Source organism: Pollicipes pollicipes, unplaced genomic scaffold, assembly GCF_011947565.3.
Source record: "Pollicipes pollicipes isolate AB1234 unplaced genomic scaffold, Ppol_2.1 Scaffold_6686;HRSCAF=7923_pilon_pilon_pilon, whole genome shotgun sequence".
Lineage (NCBI taxonomy): Eukaryota > Metazoa > Arthropoda > Thecostraca > Pollicipedomorpha > Pollicipedidae > Pollicipes > Pollicipes pollicipes.
Window position 1 is genome coordinate 37,512,821 of NW_023596921.1, and position 20,717 is coordinate 37,533,537.

The 20,717-nt window shown below is 57.2% G+C and overlaps 2 protein-coding genes across 4 annotated transcripts; one reads left to right on the forward strand and one right to left on the reverse strand.

Annotated features, from left to right (window-relative positions):
* Window positions 1–969: 969 nt before the first annotated feature.
* Window positions 970–11,286, reverse strand: LOC119108522 (carboxy-terminal kinesin 2). Of its 3 annotated transcripts, none has more exons than XM_037232097.1 (13): window positions 11,130–11,286; window positions 8,804–8,995; window positions 8,383–8,517; window positions 7,293–7,358; window positions 6,761–6,911; window positions 6,040–6,310; window positions 5,354–5,687; window positions 4,865–5,019; window positions 4,192–4,350; window positions 3,762–3,920; window positions 3,100–3,265; window positions 2,350–2,489; window positions 970–1,792 (listed from the first exon to the last, which is right to left on the reverse strand). In XM_037232097.1, the coding sequence occupies exons 2-13, from the start codon at window positions 8,979–8,981 to the stop codon at window positions 1,598–1,600; spliced, it is 2,109 nt and encodes a 702-aa protein (XP_037087992.1). In that variant the 5' UTR covers window positions 8,982–8,995; window positions 11,130–11,286; the 3' UTR covers window positions 970–1,597. The 3 variants fall into 3 exon arrangements, with proteins under 3 accessions (XP_037087992.1, XP_037087991.1, XP_037087993.1); XM_037232096.1 differs by having other exon boundaries at window positions 8,804–9,026; XM_037232098.1 differs by lacking the exon at window positions 11,130–11,286 and adding an exon at window positions 10,687–11,099 and having other exon boundaries at window positions 8,804–9,026.
* A 402-nt stretch (window positions 11,287–11,688) lies between these two features.
* On the forward strand, window positions 11,689–20,380 carry LOC119108268 (twinkle protein, mitochondrial). The gene is made up of 13 exons (XM_037231847.1): window positions 11,689–11,752; window positions 12,024–12,460; window positions 14,249–14,472; window positions 14,842–14,879; window positions 15,015–15,112; window positions 15,674–15,818; window positions 16,135–16,291; window positions 16,909–17,058; window positions 17,441–17,551; window positions 18,168–18,272; window positions 18,935–19,120; window positions 19,535–19,660; window positions 20,133–20,380. The coding sequence occupies exons 2-13, from the start codon at window positions 12,028–12,030 to the stop codon at window positions 20,286–20,288; spliced, it is 1,929 nt and encodes a 642-aa protein (XP_037087742.1). The 5' UTR covers window positions 11,689–11,752; window positions 12,024–12,027; the 3' UTR covers window positions 20,289–20,380.
* The last annotated feature ends 337 nt before the right edge of the window (window positions 20,381–20,717 follow it).

Genomic DNA, 20,717 nt, shown 5'->3' on the forward strand with positions numbered 1-20,717 from the left:
TTATATACATAACATCCAATGTCCGCATAAAGATCTCCAGCGGGGTGAGCCATGGTTCGAGTGCACGACCCACGCGTCGCCTGTTTAGCAGCCGTATCTGCCAGCTCGTTCCCAGCGATGCCAACGTGACCAGGTATCTAACAGCGCACGACCTTCTCCCTATCTTGTCAAGCGTAGACAGGCGAGCTGAGAACCCTGCATAACGGACCACATCAGACGAAAAGGATTTGCAGCCAACAGGCCACTGATTCAAAGGTCTGATAAAACGGCGTGTAAATTCTCGTTCCGTGGTGATAAAACACCGTGCAATTCGAGATGGCAACGACCCGACACTCAAAGCGGACGTAGGCGCCGACAATGTAAGGACCGATTACCACGAGCGTCCTCACAAACGCACCCCCCGCACTGTCATCCGACTCGGAGCTATCTATGTACATGAGAGTATAGCTAGCATAATACTCTCAATATAATACGGCGTAGCGCACATGACCCTTGTTCACTTCAGTGCCGTGTCCAGTATTGGCGAGGCCAAATGCCGGGGCGGAACGGGCATTCTCCACCACGCATGTGTATATACCACTTGCACGTAGCACGAGGAGAGGACGGGACGCCCCGTGGCCTCACCCCGGGACATCGGCAGCGTAGTCTGGTAAACCAGGGGCGCGGGGTTCGGTTCCCGCGGTGCCTGCACTTCCTGCCAGGGCGACGCCATGTAGCCTCAGCAGTTGGGCGCGTCGTAAAGTCACAATGATACGCAACGTCACCGACCGTGATATCACATCGCATGCGCTATGCAGCAGAGCTGTCGCACCTTACACCTACGTGAGACCGCACTGTTAGTGGATGCCGAACAGTACGGTCTCACGTAGAGCGGTGACACGTGGGCCTCGCTACGAGCTTATTTGCTTATTATCGTGACGATCGCTGTTTCTAGTTACTCTGGTAACTAGCTTACGGGAATAGACATCACAAAGCAAGAACAGATTATATTTCCAAATTACATTAAAGCATGCGTAACCCTCTCGGCCAAAATATGAGCATCCAGATATGATTGTACACCACGCATACGCACGAAATCTCCACTGAGTTGGGACTTTCAAGATGGGTGCATTTTTCGAATCTTCAGAGTGCAAAACCACAATTTGCCTAAACACGGCTTATTCAAAAAGGCGTCACTCGCTTGCTATGCTCAACGGGCCGCCAAAGGGTGCCTCGGGCGTCCGTTGAATCAGCCAGACTACTGCAGCTGTGGGACGTAAAGTATGTACAGTCGAAGGCTTGCGACAGTAGCAGAAGCATCTACATATCAGCTACATGCGGCACAGGAGCTATGAAGTCTAGGTCACCATCAACCACAGCGGCTGCATTCAAGTCGCGAAAACACCGGTCGGCCCGCTCGCGACCTCCCGCCGCGCCTCGGGGGAGGTGGGTAGGCGAGCTCCTCCGGTTCGAGAGCCCCGTCCCGCCGCCAACGCACGACCGCCGGCGGTGCGGCGCTCCTTGCCACCAGCGGCGACGTCGGCGTGTCGGTGCCAGCCGGACGAGCCGCCGGTGCGGCGGGGCGGCGCGGCGCCGAGCCTCAGCCCGCCGGAGCGCTTCACTTGGTGCGACGGGTGGCCGTGCCGATGTGGCAGCCGTTCACCTTCGACGCGAACCGCAGCGAGTTGAGCGTCTCCGAGGCGCAGTCCTCGCGCGGCGACACGTTCACGAACATCAGGGTCTTGGAGTTGCCGCCCAGCGAGTGCTGCAGCAGGTGCGTCAGCTTCGAGTTGCGGTACGGCACGTGGTCCTGCTGCAAGTGAGAACAGTACACGGTTAGTCGGCGCTGGTGATGGAGGCGTCCGGCGACACGGTAAGCATTGCAAGAATGCTCCCACCACAGCACACGCAGAGGCTTCCAACACAGTGTGACTGAAGTGACGTGAACCCGATCATTAGAAAGGCAGATGCTTTCAACAAAACGTGACTGAAGTGACGCGAAGCCAATCATTAGACACGCAGAGGCTTCCACCAGAATGTGACTGAAGTGACGTGAAGTCGATCATTTGACACGCAGAGGCTTCTACCAGAATGTGACTGAAGTGACGTGAAGCCGATCATTTGACACGCAGAGGCTTCTACCAGAATGTGACTGAAGTGACGTGAAGCCCATCATTAAGCAGGCTACGCATACTCGAAAGTACGTCGCGCGCGACGAAAAGAGCAACTCTGATATGCAGCGATACAGATAATGGGAAAAATGCTGCTGCGTGGAAGATCGACACTGCTGATCGACACAAGACTACAGAACACGGCACCACGCCGACCTCCGGGGCACGCCGGCCCGCGCCGCACCGCCCGGCCGCCAACCTTGTTGCCCAGGGCCATGATGACGTTGCCCAGGTTGGCCAGCGACTTGTTGATGTTCTTGGTCTCGGTGAGCCGGTCGCCCTGCGAGCCGGACTCCTTCAGCCGCTCCGAGCCGGCCAGGTCCACCAGGTTCAGCGAGCCTGGCAGACGACGGCGGGTCACAAGAGGAGCGAGCGCTGGTGCTCCCGTGAGCCCGCACCTCCCTCCCCTCCTTGTAACCCATCGAATGCACGTGAATGTAGCGTGCGGCGCGAACACTTCAGCCCATGGTGACGTATACACGGCGGCGGCAGGATTACTGCCCGTCACTGATGTTGTTGTGTTCGAGCTGGGTCCAGCCGCTGGATCCATTTACATTGGGCTAAACCGCCGATGAGCGCTATATCACGCCTGTGCATGGATGCCTCATCAGAACGAGGCAAAGCCAATTTCAAAGCCCCCAGCTAACCTCTGACTGAGCGGTTCGTCCGCAGCCGAGGCGCCCTCCTCCCCCCGCGCGCCGCCAGCGGAGCACCTACCGTGGCAGGTCTCGATCGTCAGCCGCCGGGACGCCCCCCCCCCCCCCGCACCGCCAGCGGAGCGCCTACCGTGGCAGGTCTCGGTCGTCAGCCGCTGGGGCACCGCCGCCCCCCCCCCCCCCACCCCTCGCGCCACCAGCGGAGCGCCTACCGTGGCAGGTCTCGGTCGTCAGCCGCTGGGGCACCGCCGCCCCCCCCCCCCCACCCCTCGCGCCACCAGCGGAGCGCCTACCGTGGCAGGTCTCGGTCGTCAGCCGGTTCTGTCCGCTCAGCCGCAGCGTGAACACCGAGTGCGAGCGCGACGAGTGCTCGTTGCAGTTGGTGGCGGCGACGGCGCGCTGCTGACGCGCCTGCTCCAGCAGCGTGGCCACGGCCGCCGCGTCCGCCACCGTCACCACCTGGCGACGCACCGACAGGCGTCACGCCGGCCGGCCGGCGGAGCGCGCACGAACGAGCCATTCAGGAGCATGCGGCCCGGATGGCCACGGTTACAACGGTGACAACAACGGCAGTATATGTGGCTGGCAGATGTCACAATGATGAAAAAGGCGAATATGAATGTGTCAATAGTCGGAAAAAGGGGCATCGAGCAGCATTGTGGAGGATTGGCAGAAATACCGATTGGCATGTACTGAGTGGTGGACCGGTCTTAAAATTACAAGATAGAGGGTACCGGTCTTAAAATTACAAGATAGAGGGTACCGGTCTTAAAATTACAAGATAGAGGGCACCGGTCTTAAAAGTACAAGATAGAGGGTAGGTCGAACGCATATCATCTTTACCATCAATATTTCAATGATTCTATGTGACAATGGCTTGTGTTGGCATTCATGATTTATCTGACATGACGTACGCTACCAACCAACAAAAAGAGTGCCTACAGTATTGACAAACCTTGAGGTTAGTGACATACACCTCCTTGTTCTTGTTTCCAGTCTTGTTTTCCACCATGCGGATCTCGTAGGTGGGCTTCTCCTTGCTTGTGTTCAGAAGATCGCGGATGGTTTCATTGTAAATCTCTAAGAAGCTGGCCTCCAGAGTGTAGCTCCATCCCTGTCAGCGGAGGTCAACCAGTGTCATTTGGCCACACGTTGCCTTGAAAGAGAGCACAGATTGTTCAGAAACTGCGTGCAGACAACTCACCGAACAAGACCCGCTGACCCCATCAGTGGGCGTTATAAGACCTGGGCGCACCAGCACGCGGTGGAGCAACGCCCTCTATTCCACCATGAGCCCCGAATCAAAGCCGACTGACCCAGGCGGCCCGCGCAGCCGGCCCCGAGCGCAGCCGACCCCCGGCCCGCCAGCCCCGGCGCCCGCCCACCTTCTCAGCAAGACTGTCGCGCGTCTGGAAGATCTGCCGGACGGCGCGCGGGATCATGCCCTCGAGCTGCTCATCGCGGCCGCCCTCCATCGTGTGCGTCTTGCCCGACCCTGTCTGGCCGTACGCGAACACGCACACGTTGTAGCCGTCCAGGGCCGACTGCAACGGAGCGCACGGGGCGGGGCGGGGCTTAGACAGGGCTCAAGCACGCACACGGTGGGCCTGCACGAGAGGGTGGGTGGAACACGGATCAGACGGAGGTCATTTAAGCTCCATCAAGGAATTAGACAAGGGTCGAACACACGGACACTCGTGAAACTCATCCAGAACGAACAGAACGAAACGGGCAGAGGTGTTGTTGGACAGGCGTCGGGCCAACACATATTGTAGCCGTCAGGAATCGACTGGAACGGATGGGACAGAGAAAGAGCAAGACCGAGGGCGAGCATGCAGCGGCCGGTCGATTCCTGCTGCCACCATAAAGTATAAGACGACAGAAATCTCAACACTGCAAGACCGAATCTAACGCAATGTCCGGCTACACACGACCAGCTGGTTAGCTGATGAACAGACGGCTGCAGCAACCCCGCAAGTAGCACCGCCGGCATGCTGCTACCGTGCAGCGCCGGGCCACCGGTGGAGCACCACAGCCAACAGCTGGCAGCCGGCTCACCTGCACCAGCTGGCAGATCTCCTCAAACACCTCCGCCTGGGAGGCGCGCGGCGGGAAGACGCGGTCGAAGCTGAAGCCGACCTTGCCGTCGCTCTCGCGGCGCCGTCCGCTCATCGTCTCGTTGAGGCCGGCGCCGGCGCCGTTGGCAGAGGCGGCTGCGGCAGCGGCGAGCACGGCTCAGGGCGGGGAGGGCGGCCCGCGCCCGGCCGACCGGCCAGTCACAGCAGACAGGGGCGCCGGCCATCGGTGAGGATAGAGATGGACACGCAGGGCTACGACGATGACGCACGTTTTGACGGCGAGGATACAGATCATGTTTTCAGGTGTCGCATGGGAGGAATTTCCGCGCACACACCAGGGGCGAACGGATCGACATCGCGCAGCCGCTGGTCGGAAATATCTGCTGACATTTTTTGTCGAGTGCCGAGACATACTCCGCCCGTACAACCATCTGCGCCGCGACCGCCCCTCCTCAGGTCGTCGGCTTACCTCCGGCCTTGCCCAGCTCGAGGGAGCGTTCGTCGGTGAATTGTATGTGCTGTATCTCTCCGCCGGCGGCGGCCACCTCGTCGCCGAGCAGCGGCCGCACGCGGCAGAACACGCGGATGTTGCCCTTGAGCTCCTGCACCTGGTTGTGCAGGCGGCGCCGGAGCGTCTCCTCCGAGCGGATCTTGGCCTCCAGCTCGGCCACGGTGGCGTCCCGCTGCTGCAGCGTCTCGCTCAGCTGGTCGCGCGCCGCCGTCAGCTGCTGCACGGTCAGCTGGGCGGCCGTCAGCTGCGCCTGCACCGTGGCCTGCGCGGCCGTCAGCTGGCCCACCGACGTCTGCGGCGGCACGGCAGGGCTCGCATTACGCACGCACCGTCGGGGACGGGGGGGGGGGGGGGGGGGGGGCGGACGGGGCGCCGACGGCCGGCGGCCATAGCGGAAGTGAGAAACAACAGAGCTCCCAGGTGCGAGTGAACACGCCCCATGCACGCCGACGATTCGACATGACTGTAACGTGCATACTCACTGAGTCGCAGAGCAGTGGGTAATGTTTGCTCGCGTATGGCCGGATCTTTCCCAACGTGAGTCGACTCTAGCCTCAGCTCATGACACGCGAGCCATGTGTGCCGCACGCCGGACCGTCCAGCACGCTCTCGGCCGCCTCACACGAGGGGGGGGGGATGCCTACCATCAGCGCGGCGGCCTCGTCCGTCTTGGCACGCAGCTCGGCCTCGAGCGCCCGCAGCTGGCGCTCGAGAGCGGCACGCGCCGCCTCTGTCGTCTGCTGCTGCGCCTCGAGGTCGGCCAGCTGTCGGCTCAGCCGGCGGCGCTCCTCGTCCATCTCGTCCTCGCGTCGGCGCAGCAGCTGCTGCACGCGATCCACCTCCGACTGGATCTCCACCGTGCGGATCTCCTTCTCCTTGACGCCCACCTCCAGCTGCTGCTTCTCGGTCTCCATCCTGGGGCGGGGAAGGGACAGGACGGTGACGGCAACGGCGGCGGCGAGCGGGGCGTCATCGCTGATGTTTGTTAGCCGTCCGAGAGCGTTAGCTTTCACGTCACAAACGCGCGTCTCATCAGCTGCCTGCCTGTCTTTCGGACACGGTCTCGGCTAAGTCGCCTCACATTTCAATTACGGAGAGCATGTAACGAAAAAGGAGCATCAAACTTAGGACACGCACCTCGCATTGATCATGACATTATCTCGCAGGTGACGAGGGCGTCACATCTGCAGACAAGCACAGTTACAAAGTGCTATGATCAAAGGAGAGACAGATGATGCTCAAGCTGGAGATATTGGTGGCCAAAACCGCCGAAACCGCCGAAACCACCGCGACAACCGCGACGCCGTGACACCCATGACAACCGTGACACCTGTGACAACCGCGACAGATGTTAGCTTATCTCACTTGGAGACGCGCTCCTGAGTGAGCAGCAGCTGCTGCATCAGCTCCTCATGCTGGCTGTTCTTCATGTTCAGGTTCTGCTCCATGTCCTGCAAGCGACCCTTCAGATCCCACGGCTGTCGCTTGGCGGCCGGCTTGGGGCCTGCGGTGTCACCTGGACGGACGGCGAGTCCATCAGCAGGGGCAGCGCACCATCCCCATACAGCGCGGACGGCGCACAGATCCCGCGACCGCAGCACGCACCACGTCACACGCACCACGCCCCAGGTGCTACCAATGCCCTGTGACATCAGGATGACCAGATACGGAGCGGCGTGGAGCAGTACGTGATGCCTTCACTGACACAGGCTGGCTGATACACGGCGTCAGCCCGGCTGCTGCTGTGAATCACCAACGGAGCTGCTGGCTGATCGCGCGGAACCTGACGTAGGCAGACATACATGTGCATGGTCCCATGGTCACTGGCCTCAGGATCTGTGGTCTCTTATTGCCTCTGGCCTCACGGCCTCGTGGTCTCCGGTCTCTCACGGCTCACCTGTCATCCTGTTGCCCTGGGACACCACTTTGGAGGTCACATCCCTCATCGGGGCGCCTCGGGTTCCTGGCAAAGGTCACACATGATGAGCGGTACGTCCTGCCAAAGTTAAGGATCGGCTCTGGGGGAGCCCACGGTCGGAGCCGGGCTACACCTGGCATCGGGAGCATTGGGAAATCTCGGCAGGTATGAGGCAATTCACATATGACGGGTAAAATGACATGAGGCTAGGATCACGGGGGTAACGCGGCGCGACCAGGACAACCGAGCAGTGCCGCGGACATCTCCTCGTCCAGAGGACAGGCCGTGCGGGCAGACCAGTTGGCGGAGCGTTCGCCCCTGACTATGTGTCGGGTGGTGGGTCCGAGCTGGGCTACAACACTGACGGTTCGCCGCCATCCGCTACAGTGAGCGTTAGATACCGGGACGGCAACCACTATCTGAGCTGCAGGCGTCGCGAGATGATCCCGGAAGGCGGCAACATGACTGATGGCTGGAGGTGACGAGCGCTTAGAGCCCGGGATCATCGGACTGGTGGCTAGAGGTGACAAGCGCATAAAGCCCGGGATCACTGGACTGATGGCTAGAAGTGATGAGAGATTAGAGCCCGGGATCATTTGACTAGTGGCCAGATGTGATAAGCGCTTAGAGCCTGGGATATCCAACTAATGACTAGAGGTGACGAGCGCATAGAGCCCGGGATCATCCAACTAATAACTAGAGGTGAAGATATCTTAGAGCCTGGAATATCTGACTAATGACTAGAGGTGATGAGCGCATAGAGCCCGGGATCATCTAATAACTAGAGGTGACCATCTCTTAGAGCCTGGGATATCTGACTAATGACTAGAGGTGACGAGCGCATGGAGACAGGGATCATCTAACTAATAACTAGAGGTGACCATCTCTTCGAGCCCGGGATCATCTGACTAATGACTAGAGGTGACGAGCGCAAAGAGCTCGGGATCATCTGAATGATCGCCTGACGAATGGCCCAGCAATCAATCCGACGACGGCGCGGCACGGCACGTGACGTCACCCCCGCTCCGCCGTCGTCAAGTGGCGCAGTGGCCCGCCGGCGACCGCTGACCTGGTCTGGCGCCAGCGGGCCGGCCGGCCGGCGTGTTCAGGCTGGCCACGGACTTGGAGCGGAGCAGGCCGGGGTTGGCCGGCGGTCGCATGCTGCCGGCACGCGGTGGCCGACCCGACGCCGAGCCGTCCGAGCCTGCAGCGCCGAGGGGCCACCGTCACTGGGGTCGGACTGCATGCTGGGGGGCGCCTCCAGAGGCACTGCCGTCTATACCGCTTACAAAGTTCGAAACCCGACAGGAAAGAACAAGCGGGTGCTGCCGTGCTATCTAGATTAAGGCAACTCTAGGCACGAGGGCCGCCGTTTATCAGACGTCGTGGTCAAACCAAATAGCACATCAACAGCAAAGGCACCTGACCCAGGCGAAGCACAGCCCTTAGGGTATACCCTCTTCTCCTCATCCATGACCACAAGCACTCACTGTTGGAGGTGTCCATGCGACTCCTCTTGCTGGACGCCATGCTCAGCTGTGTCGCCTGCCGCTTGCCGACGGCGCTCGACGTGGCCACCCTGGGGGTCGCTCGCGCCGCGCCCACCGCCGGCAGTCTGGAGTTGCCGGCGACCGGCAGCCGCGAGGAGGGCGTCGGAAGGCGACTCATCGTGGTGGCAGCGTCTGGATTGGTGTGGTGAGCAATTGTGAACCACTGAAAAAATATGCCACGAAAGAGAGCGGAGGTCTGGGTTGGCAGCAACCAGCTGAAACAGGTTCTGTCAGCCAGTTGTTAGTTAAAAATGGCTGGCAGAAAATACTGGTGGCAAAAACTGCCACAAACTTTATGTCTGTTGCAGGTGCAATGGATGCACACTAATGGATACCTTGCATCATTTGTAGCAGGTATACCACACACCATACACCATACCATTTACATCAATTCTGACAGGTATACCACACATTTGAATCATCCTGTTTACCAGTGTTCTGGTGCTGGCCTTTTCACTGATTAGGGAACTTTGGCAACAAGATGGCAAACATGTTTATAAAATGACAAGATCACAGCTTTTAGAGTCTGCACCATTTTGTGCCAAACTTAACCAGTAGAAACCAGAAAGCACAGAAACACAATTTCACCCAGCTGAAATGCCAAAGCTGTCAGAGTTCTGTTGAGCTAAGATTTCAGTGTGGCTAGAAATGTTAGAAAACTGACATTTGTGGAGAAAGCTGGTGATTATAAACATGCCATGCTTTTGTCAGGGAAGTGAAAGCACTTTTGGAGCACTAATGAAACAGAATGCATTACACTGATAAAGAAAAGAAAAACATCAGCAGTCAGGAAAAGTTTAAGATGAACTACATCAAAAACTGCACTGTGCTTTCCAAGGTAAAACAATGGAAAGACTATTCAGTATCTTAAGCGCCAAACAACGTTGAAAATTTGGACTTGGATGACATGTGAGCATCCGAATATGACAAATGAGGATTTGCAATTACATCTGTGTTATGTAAGATGCCTGCAAGTTGTGCTTTGTAGCTTATTGATGGTCCATATACCAAAATGCACCATTCTTTGGAACAGGACATGTTCAATGCACACTTCATGACTGAGTGATAGTTGGGTTAGTTGCTTCATAGGACTTTAATGTGATTTGACTGTGAAGCCATTAGCCACACAACTGAGTGACAGGTGGGAACATGATATAGGCAGTAATGTAATGCATGTGTAGGATTGAGCCAATCAAACAGTACTTAATTTTTTAAAAACTCAAATTATATGACAACAACCATGCCTCCATGTTTGCTAGCCTGGCTTGAAAGACACCATAAAAAACTCTTGAAATATTACAAAGTCTTAAAGCATGCTCAGGTGGGGGTTAATTTGACCGCTCAAGCTTTTCAATGCTAACTCCTGAATGGCGCAGTATTGCTATCAAATCTAGATGAGCTGTAGGCAGTTGAATAGCTGTCTTTTTGGCATACATCATGTCATGAAAGTCATCATGCAGACCATACATTTTAAAATGTTTTTTTCACACAATTTTAGAACTGAGGTTTGAAATATTACTTATTTAATTCACCTTGGGGTCAATTGTGGAGGTCTGACCAAGATAAAAACCAACTGCTTCTTCCAATGGCTAACTTGCTTTATTAAGTAGTTTTTGGCATTCTGGAGGTCTGAGGTCTGAGGATGCTAATCTGGAGCTTGACACTGAGTAGGCATATTTTGCCTGAAGATCATAACCTAGGGACCTGACAACTTGACAAAAGTGGGTTCACATACAATGCCCACACATATATATCTACCCTGTGAATTTGGTGTCTGCAGCTCTCTTAGCTTTAAATCTCAAGGGGCAAACTTGACTTCCCACCTTCTGGTGATGGTTGGGTTCTTAAGACATACTGACTATTAAGGTCATTTTGCACCAACACAGCATCTTGGTATGCTGCACTCAACCAGCGACCCAAATGAATGTTAAAGGCACCTCATCATGTTGATAATGGATTCCAGGAGCATTTCTATCATTACTGTGTGTGAGTTGAGTGTAAAGGGTAGCACATCAAGTGAAATTTTTGATCAGGTTAGGGCCTGGTGGCAGTTTGAAGATGTTTCCCACTCTGGCGATGTTGACTATGCTAGTTTGTGAGCATGTGCTGGCTCACAATTAAAAACTTCAGTGTACAATGAAAGACCAAGCTGAAAATGAAGAATACGATTAATAGTTCTAGATTTACAAGTAAATTCAAAAAATTATTTCCAAAAGGATGTTGCCCAGCCAGCAGATGCACATCCAGTTAATCAACTATTACCTACCTCAGAGCAAAGGTGAGTGAGCCAGACAAATACGTGGCGGTTCGAAGACGGATACGATTTTATATACCACTATCTATTTCTAGTCTCGGCACCTTTGTCTACCCAGAACTTGCACAAAACACCCCCACCGTACTCGCAAACAAATTGCCAAAGCCGCGTCTCTCAACGTCGACAGATTTCAAATTTCGGTCGAAAACGAAGGGCCTGTGTAGATCGGATGTGCTATTTATTTGTCCCATGTAATTAAACATTTGTAGATAGCTATTGGGACTTTTAAAATATTTTTGTTTTAATTTTTACAGTTTTTAGGAACTGATTTGCATAAATACATCTACTCACCGAATAAAACTTAATTGAATAATTATTACGTCATCGGAAACGAAAGCACGAACTATTTGAATGCCGTTGTGCATTGCGCCTTCTGATTGGCCACAAGTTTTTTTTTCCTTTGCTCCCTACCCTCAAGATACTCTAGTAAACTAACGTAAACAAAGACTGCCGTCTCAATGGCGCCGAAATTGATTCAAGGTGTGCGCTTGACGCGGGCTCAAGACCACACGTGCTTTTCTGATGACCTGGATGCTTTGGAGCGTCTGGCGTGTGTGCTGCAGATAACCATATTGGTGATTCAGAAACATGCAGTGTTGTTTATTGCACACAGTATGCCTGTTATAGCGATTTTTACCGTCAAAATGCTGCTGCATTTTTTGGTAGTGTCTAGATCAGGTGTCATGGGTTGTCACAGGAGGGGGCTGTCAAGAAGTGTTTTAGAGAATATTTAAACTTCCTCTATGATTTTGTGTTACACTGGCACCTATTACCACATTGGTGTGCAAGTCTCTGTGCTGATTATGGTCATAAGGGTTCTTTGGATTTATTTTTTACTTGTTTCAGGAGTATGAGAAATCTCATAGCAGCATGCAGGTGCCAGTTGCATCATGCACATCCTACAAGCTACCAGATGTTTGTACGAAAAGGATACGGCCCCAGGGCTTGTATTGCAGGAGACAACAGATTCCACAAGCAGTACTCGCACTCTGCACATCCAAACATTATCCCCTTAGCCAAGCTCCTCAAGCAAGTCTGGTTGTTAGGTGGAATGGTTCATTCTCAAAGACAGTTTCACCTGACATCCAGTGTCCAAGCTCAAGTGATACATCAACAGTTGCAAGTTAGTGTTGATGAGGCAAAGATACGAAATGTGTTGAAAGCCAACAACATATCATTTGAGCTTGGCTTTACTTGCTTCATCATGGACTGTATATTTTGCAAACACAAGAAAGCTGGCAGAAAGTCAGATAGTGAAAAGATGTATGTGAACATGATAACAGGTGAGATATCTTAAGTTGGCATCAGTGCTATCTGTAATGTCTTTCACATGCATGAAATGGATAGACAGCTATCACCTGCATTTTTTATGAAATTCAATGGGGTTGTTACTGACGTGGCACGGTCCAGTTGGATATAGTGGTCTCTGCAGGCTATGTCATGCTGATGGGAGTAGCAGGCCATCATAGCTGACTGGTGAGCTCTGCCCTGCTGAGGGCAGGTGGTAGTCCTTGCCCTGCTAGCTCGCCAGCTCCATGTTGCTGAGGGCATGCCAGCAGTCCTCGCCCTGCCTTGGTCAGCTGGAGAGCTCCGTCCTGCTGAGGGCAAGTGGCAGTCCTCACCGTGCCAGCCGGTGAGCTCTGTCTCGCTGAGGGCAGGCCAGCAGTCATTGCCCCTTTATGCTACTGAGGGCGAGCCGGCGGTCTCGGCTCCGGCCGCTGTCCTCTGTCCGCTGTTACCGACCCTCCACTTGTGTCCTCCAGACCGGACCCTCCATTTTTGTCGCCCGAGATGCTCGGCGGTATGTCGTTTCTACCGCCGTGGCTGCGCTTCTCGCGTTGCTTGTCGTCACGCTGTATGTGCGTATGCATGTATGCATTGCATCATTAGGCTGTACACTCTGGAGCATGGACATTACAGTCCCGCGTCAAGAGAACAGGGGATAAAAACATGCATGCAATAAACAAAACACAGTCAGAGACCCATGTACCGGCTACCAACAGCAATATCGCTCGACAGGTGCGCGCTCGCCGCGCATATGAGGCGTTGCCGTGTCCGATGTGTGATGTCGGCTGGCAGTGCATTATACAATGCTGGCGTGTGATACCCGAAATGTCTCCTATCGACCTCGGATCTCGGCCTAGGGAGTTGTAGATGCCTAGCCTGCCAAGTGGGACGCTCACGCGCGTCGCGGTTGAACACAAACGGGTTTCAGCACATCAAGCTCGCCGTGTAGCATCACCTTGTAAGCCAGCATGAGTCATCACCTTACGCTGCGCCGCTAGTCGTAGCTGGTCGGCTCGTCGAGCCCAGTAACTTGTCGGGCTCGGGCTCGGGCCTCGGAGTTTGGACGACGTGGGGCTCTCAAATCCTGAACTGGTGACGTACAATTCTCTGCGATCCCGGTGGGCTCCCAGCGGGCCCATCGGGACCATGGCATGTGGCTCGCTCCGTCCTCTCTGATACGGTGTCGTCTGAGCTCTGTGCCGTCCGGAGGGCTTAGAGGTGCGCGGGTGCCAATGATTTTCAACGCTGAATCACGTAGGAAAACCAGCAGTGATAGGAGCACTTAGTGACGGATAAAGTTTCTATGTGAATCAGACAGCAGGTCTCAATTGGCTTTAGCCTGTATCACCATGTGATCTTGCGGGTCATTTGCCACACCAGCTACCTGTGTGGCGGGCTGCATGTGTATGGGCAAGCGGTGTGCTTTACTCATGATATAGTGGCTGGTTTTCCCAGGAATGCTTCTGCAGCAATGTTTTTGGGAACTTCACCTAAACGGGTGCTCTCGGTGCCGTTTGACTGCAAAAAAAGTTCGCCACCCACTCGTGGGAATGTCTTGTGTTGTGCATGCGACAAGTTCATCTGTGTTACGTCTTTCATGGATGCATTTCATTGCACACGTAGCACACCAAAAACCGGCGCCAGTGGTATGCGAAGGTTAGACACATTTCAAGCAACACGTACTGTCTTTTTAGCTGTGCACTGGTCTGTACATTGCCCTGATTTTGGCCAGCTTTCCTGAATGTCTAGCTGTCTGGGTGGAGGCATGACTGACCGATGTGCAGGCTCCTTCATGTGCCATCAGTGCGGCCGCGGTGGCACCTGGTCTCAGCTGGAGGACCAGCTCAGCATGCTGTACTCGCCCAAGGGCAAGCGGGTGCGCCTGCCGCCGCCGCCGCCGCCGGCCGCACCGCCGCCTTCCGTCACTCGGCTCTGGGAGGCCGCTCAGCCCGTGGAGGCGGCCGACGCCGACACCCTGCAGGCTGCCCTGGAGCGGCTCAATCTGCAGGTGCGTGGTGCACGAGTCAGGCGGCCTGGATGGCGCGAGCGCCCGCGGCAACCATGATCTGAAATAATACCAGCCACAGCCATGGCACGCCAGCTGTATGCTCCTGGTCAGATTGTAGACAGTTGAGTTTGCGGTGTGTGTGTGTGCTTGAAGTCCGTACAGCTCTCATCTGCCCTGCCGGCGTCGTAGCGAGAGCCGTTCGCCCTCGGCCACTGCGCTGGCACCACCTGCAGCGCCGGGTTTATCCGTGCGCAAGGAACATCCGTCACCGGTGTCGGCCGTGTCACGCCGTGGCAGACGTCCCCAGCGGTCGTCCACCCCGTCCCGACCGCCTCCCCCGTTCACCGCCGCCCGCGCCGCGCGCCGCAGGGCATCGGCGCCGACACGCTGCGCCGGTTCGAGGCGCGGCTGGGCGACGACGGCGGCCTGCTGGTGCCGCTGCGCCGGCCGGACGGCGCGCTGGCCGGTCTGCGCCTGCTGACGCCGGCCGGCGCCGAGCGCACTGTGCCGCCGTCAGCTCACCTGCCGGCCGGCTGGGCCAGCGTGCGCGGCCGCGACCACGCCCTACTCACCTCCCGGCTGTGCGACGCACTGGCGCTCAGTGAGCGCTCGCGCGGGCCCGTGCTGGCCCTGCCGCACGGTGAGTGCATTGGCTCGGCTCGACGGCGACGGGCCGCCGCCGGAGCTCGTTGCAGTATACGGGGATTGGCGTATGATGGACATGGGAGAGACGCTGAGCGGGAAGTAGCGAGACTGGAGGTGTACCTCCCGATTTTTCTCACAAATTTGCTTATTCGTCATGTGTGTTTATGGGTTTCACGTGTTTGACTCCGTAGGTAAGGCTGCACCAATTTTGTTATGGGATTAGAGTGTACAAAGGTCGTTTTTGGCATTTTGAATGATCTGCTCATGTGTTGAATTTGGTAACATTGAATACCGTATGTAACGTTTGATGCGTTAGGTCCCGGAAGTGCCTAGGTACTCATTTGTCTGCACGACGGCGTCCCCTCTTGTGTGGAGGGCCGCCCTCCCACACAAGGACTGTCTCGTGCTCGCTGCCCTCCAGACGTCTTAAAGGCCGCCTGGTGTCCGTCTATAACCGATGCGAGTGTTCCGTCCTCCCGCTCCCCCCCCCCCCCCTAGCGTTACGCTCTGAAGTGAGCCCTGCCTCCCCACTCTGAGGTCCGCCCTCCGCTGACAGGCACCAGCAGCTTGCCGACCGAGCTGCTGCCGTTGCTGGAGCGCTTCACCAAGCTGACGTTCTGGTTTCCCGGCGACGTGGTCAGCTGGAATGCCGTACGCTGCTTCGCCCGCAAGCTCTCCGAGAAGCGCTGCTTCACTGTTAGGTGGGCTGTCACCCCGAGGCCTGCCTGACGGCCTTCAACTGAAGAGAACACGGCGGACGCGCTGTCGCTGTCAGCTGAACTAGTTGCGGGCTGGCGTGCGACAACACGGCACGGCCGTTTTACGCTGTATGTGTTTAAATTTCTTTGACAATACTCTGCAAATTATAAGGCAAAATATGCCAGAAGCCGCTAGATCAAAACAAAACGCGAAACAGAGGCTGTGTAGGTCACATCTGTTGATCCGAGCAGAGTTGGCGCGTACTGTGCTGCTGCTGCTGCCTCCTCGTGACGCGTCTAACCGGCCATCGGCGCGCAGGCCGTCCGCGGAGCACGGCTCTCCGCTAGAGGCGATGCGTGCCGGTGCGTCGCTGCAGCGCATCCTCGAAGCCGCCGCGCCCCTCTACCACAACGCCATCACCACGTTCTCGGCGCTGCGGCAGGACGTGTTCGAGGAGATCTCCAACGCCACGCAGGTGCGGCCCGGCGAGGCCGCCGTGCGACGAATGCACACCAGCGCTGCTCCTGTGGGAGGTTCCATTAATGCATGGCAGCTTGAGTAGCGGGGAGCAGATTAATCGCTGTATCGCAGCGGCTGTTGCGATCTGGTCACTCGCTTTGTTCGTGGTCAGATAGGTGGGTTATGATCGCCCATGACATCCTCAAGCTCAGATGGGTTTAACTGGTGTATAGGCACCGCCCTGACCACGACTGTGCTATTATGCGATGGCTGCGCGTGTCGTTCGTGAAGGTGCAGCTGCCCCTGTGGTGTCGGGCACCAAGCTAAGTATCACCGACAATTACAGCCTGGGTTCACCAGCTATAACTTCACGTGGTGTCGTATGCCAACTGGAACTCCCGCAGATCTTTGAAGGCGGGACCTGGACAGATACATGTACCCGTTTTGATACCCGCTCTTGCGGGCAGAGTCCGTATGCAGAGGAGATTGGGTCGCCCGCACCCAGGCTCGGAATCCTGCGAGCAGTTCCCTGCCGTCTGTGTCCAGACCGCTCTCCTGCCTGCTGTCGCGACGCGTCCGACCCGCCTCCGTTCGCCGACGCAGTGAACCTGCAGTTGATCCGGTTGTCGCCAGGTGGCTGGCGTGCAGTGGAAGCGGTTCCCGGGCCTGAACCGCCTGCTGCGCGGCCACCGGCGCGGCGAGCTCACCATCCTGTCCGGCCCGACCGGCGCCGGCAAGACCACTTTCGTCAGCGAGTACTCGCTGGACCTCTCCATGCAGGGGGTGCGTCGCACGCTGCAGGCATGATGTGGGCCCCGTCTGCAACGTGAAGGCGTTTTCGTGCTTTCGCTTTTGGTGTCAAGTGGGGATTTCAGTGTCTGTCGTCATCAGCTTGATTGACATGTAGCCTGATGTAATGTCCCCTATCAGCCGAATTTCGCGGTCGGGGTGTCAGGGGTCGGCTCGTGCTCCACTTGTCCTTCCACGCCCTAGTATCCCACGTCAGGACATAGATCAGTATCCCGTATCCCATGTTGGTGCTCTGTGAGGGTCAGCAGCGCTTGGCCCGCAGCTCAACCCGGCGGCTGTTATTATCCCATAAATCTCTAGTTTCACTGTTCCTTAACCTCCACGACTGGCACCAACGCGTCGCCCGTCCCGGCAGGTGAACACCCTGTGGGGCAGCTTCGAGATCAACAACGTCCGGCTGGCCAAGGTGATGTTACAGCAGATGGCCAACTGTGCGCTCGACAAGAACCTGGACAAGTTCGAACAGGTCGGTGACTGGCTGTCTGCGCGCAGCGAGCTGGGACGAGCTTTCGTGGGGTAGGGGGGAATATGGGAGGTGTCGTGGTCAGCTTACGTTAGCTACTGGCTTCTCTCTTCCTCGTGCTGTGTGTGTGCGCGATGGCGCTTAGACCTTTCAGTGGGTGAGGCTAACGTGCGTCGCCCTGGCTGAAGACGGACGCTGGGGATCGACTAGCGTCTCTAGTTCGCAGACGCGCACTTAATAGCTACTTAGGTAGCCACGGTGCTCTCAGTAGTACGTGCGGCGGTGCGTCGACTCGTGCTCGGCCCGAGTTGCGCGCGTGTCTCGTTTCAGCGGCCTGACTCGAGAAGCTCCCCAGTGTTCATGACGTTTCACGTCACATTAGCGCCTCAGTCCGTCGCCCGTCGACCCTGGCGGAAAGGACGGACGCCGTGGGGGATCGAACCTAGACAGTCTCTAGTTTCGCAGGACGCGCAACTTAATAGCTATCTTAGGGTAGCCCAGCGAGCCCTGCTACCTAGTGCGTGCGTACGTACGTGCGTGCACGAGTGGCGTCGACTCCGTGCTGCAGGCCCCGGAGCTGGCAGACGTCAGCCGAACGGGCGTGGTCTACTGTTTCAGGGCGGCTGACGAGTTCGAGAAGCTCCCCATGTGGTTTCATGACGTTTCACTGGTCCAGCAGAGCGTGGTCACCAACCGGATTGGACGTGAGTCAAGAGCTAGGACGGTGCGGCGGAGCGCAGGGCGGGCCGGCCGGCCGGCCGCGTCCCCTCCCTGCCGCCGCCCGGTGGCGAGCAGGGCACTCGCTATCGGCAGGGGTGACGTTAAGAGGGTACTGGCCGGGGCTGCGCTACTTGAAATGTTCGTGTTATTCGGAAGTAGCGACGCCTTCAAGAGCTTAGGTCACTTAGCACCGACATTTTCATGCTGATTTCTGGGATGAGGGTGGGATGAAACTGAACAGGCTGCTTTTAACGTGTCGGCAACGCAACACTATCGTCTTACGTACGCCGCTACCCAGTATTGAGCGTGACTCAGCCGTCATTAGGTGCCGGTGTGGCGCTGACTATCCCCTGCGCAGGTCACCATGACCCGCAACTGCATCCATGTGCGGTGCGCTATCCCGCGGCCCGATCGGCGACAGATCCCGGATAGACCGCTCCGCCCCTGATGCGCGGCGGGACCGCCCTCACCACCCTGCCCGGCCGGCGTCATCATCCCACCCGGCCGGCGTCATCAACCCACTCGGCCGGCGCCATTACCCCACCCGGCTGTTGTCATCACCTCACTCAGCCGCTGGCACCACCCCACCCGTCCGACGTTATCCACTCCACCCTGCTCTCATCACCCCGCCCGGCCGCCGTCACCAACCCGCCTGGTCGCCGTCAGGCGATGGCGCATGCGGCGTACGTGCACGACATCGGCCACGTGGTGCTGGACAACCTGCAGTTCATGATGGGCCCCGGAGAGCGGGGCACGGACCGCTTCTTCGAGCAGGATTCGGTCATCAGCCGCTTCCGCCGCTTTGCCACCATGAAAAACTGCCACGTCACGCTCGTCATACACCCCAGAAAGGTTTGTCGACCGCCAGCGGACAGACCGGCGCCAGGGGTCTGTCACTCGGGTGGGAGCCGACTTTTGTACGAGGTCATCCACGGATGAGCGTGATTAATGTAAAAATGTTAGGCCGCACTGTAAGTGCCTCGCAACATGTACATGGTTCCGGAGTAAGGCTGCGATGTGTGATCTGAACCCATCGTTGTAATCTCCATTCCGAATATTGTTATCACCTCCTACTTGTAAGGCATGTCTCATCAGCTGTATGTCAGGGCTCTGAGTACGGTGCTCCCTTCCTTCCGGGGCGTGTGTGTTTGGGTACCAGGCGGACGACAGAAAACTCTGCACACCATGACCACGCCGACCCCGCCGCCGGGCGACGGACGCCGGCGGTCGGTGGTAACGCACGCGCGCCTGCCGTCCGCCCGTCAGGAGAGGGATGACGACGAGCTGGGGCTGGCCTCGGTGTTCGGCGGCGCTCGCGCCACCCAGGAGGCCGACAACGTGCTCATCCTGCAAGTGCTGCGCGCCGCTGACACGCAAAGGAAGTATATACAGGTGCGGCGCGGGCGCGCCGGGCGGTTGACACCGACGCGCACGGCACGCATGACGCTAACAAGGCGTACAGGTGGACTGAGGCCTGGAATTGTATGGCACGCGATCGCATAGTTCCGATGCACGCGGGTGTTGGAAGCTGTGTCTTCAGAGTGGAGCGGCTGGTGAGCAGATTACAGGTGCGTGGCAGCTGGAAGTCATTTGACAGGATATAAACTGTTAGCGGCCATGTGACAGGAGTGTAGCTGCCGTTGGTAAGAAGCGCCGAATGCGAACGTGGTTAATAACATACCGCAGTGCATGACTTCGCAAACCGAACGTGTTGCCACTAGCAGCGGGTGGCGTAGTCTGCAAAGATATGCCATTTGACTGGCGGTGCAGAGCGTCACTGTAGCCCCGTCAGCCGTCGTCGGACCGGAGCACAGCCCACGGAGGCCGCACTTCGAGGAGGCGACGTCACCCCCGCCTGCCGCAGGTTCTGAAGAACCGCTTCAGCGGCGACCTGGGTCCGATCCCGCTCCAGTTCAACAAGGACTCGCTGAGCTTCGCCGTCAAGCGGAAGCCGCGTGAGAAGAAGGAGCCGGCGCGGCAGCCTGCCGAGGAGTCGCCGCCGGCGGAGGCGCCCGCCTAGCGGCCTGCTCCGACCCTAGTGTGCGCGCCCCGCCGGCCGCTACCTCACTATCCACTGTACCTGACCGGCGCTGCCGCCGAATATAACTTTTGTAGCACGTGCGTGTATGGCTCCGGCAGAGAGACGGCGGGGTGATATGTAGGCATGGGGGTATGACTGGAGGATGATTCGTAGAAATGACGCCTGGGCTCAGTGGTGGACGATAATGAGACATGCTTGACTGATAATGATGATGATTTGGGCTTTAGGGCGCACCGACTACGTTGGCCATATGGCGCCCATCACGCTTGACGATGGGGTGCTTGATGTGACGCTTGATGAGGTGCGCGTTGAAGCAAAACTGACCCGCTTGCACCTGGCAAGTCCATCTCCAGGTAGGTGGCGGGGTCAGGTGAGCGCGGGCCAATGCGTTTCGGGGGCCGTCCAGCG

Coding starts and splice junctions, on each gene's coding strand:
- LOC119108522 (XM_037232097.1), bottom strand. CDS start 8,981: ATGAGTCGCCTTCCGACGCCCTCCTCGCGGCTGCCGGTCGCCGGCAAC. Junction 6,912..7,292: donor CCAGGGCAACAGGATGACAG/GTGAGCCGTGAG, acceptor CCGTCCGTCCAG/GTGACACCGCAGGCCCCAAG. Junction 5,020..5,353: donor CGAGCTGGGCAAGGCCGGAG/GTAAGCCGACGA, acceptor CCGCTGCCGCAG/CCGCCTCTGCCAACGGCGCC.
- LOC119108268 (XM_037231847.1), top strand. CDS start 12,028: ATGAGAAATCTCATAGCAGCATGCAGGTGCCAGTTGCATCATGCACAT. Junction 12,461..14,248: donor GTATGTGAACATGATAACAG/GTGAGATATCTT, acceptor ACCGATGTGCAG/GCTCCTTCATGTGCCATCAG. Junction 15,113..15,673: donor CGTGCTGGCCCTGCCGCACG/GTGAGTGCATTG, acceptor CTCCGCTGACAG/GCACCAGCAGCTTGCCGACC.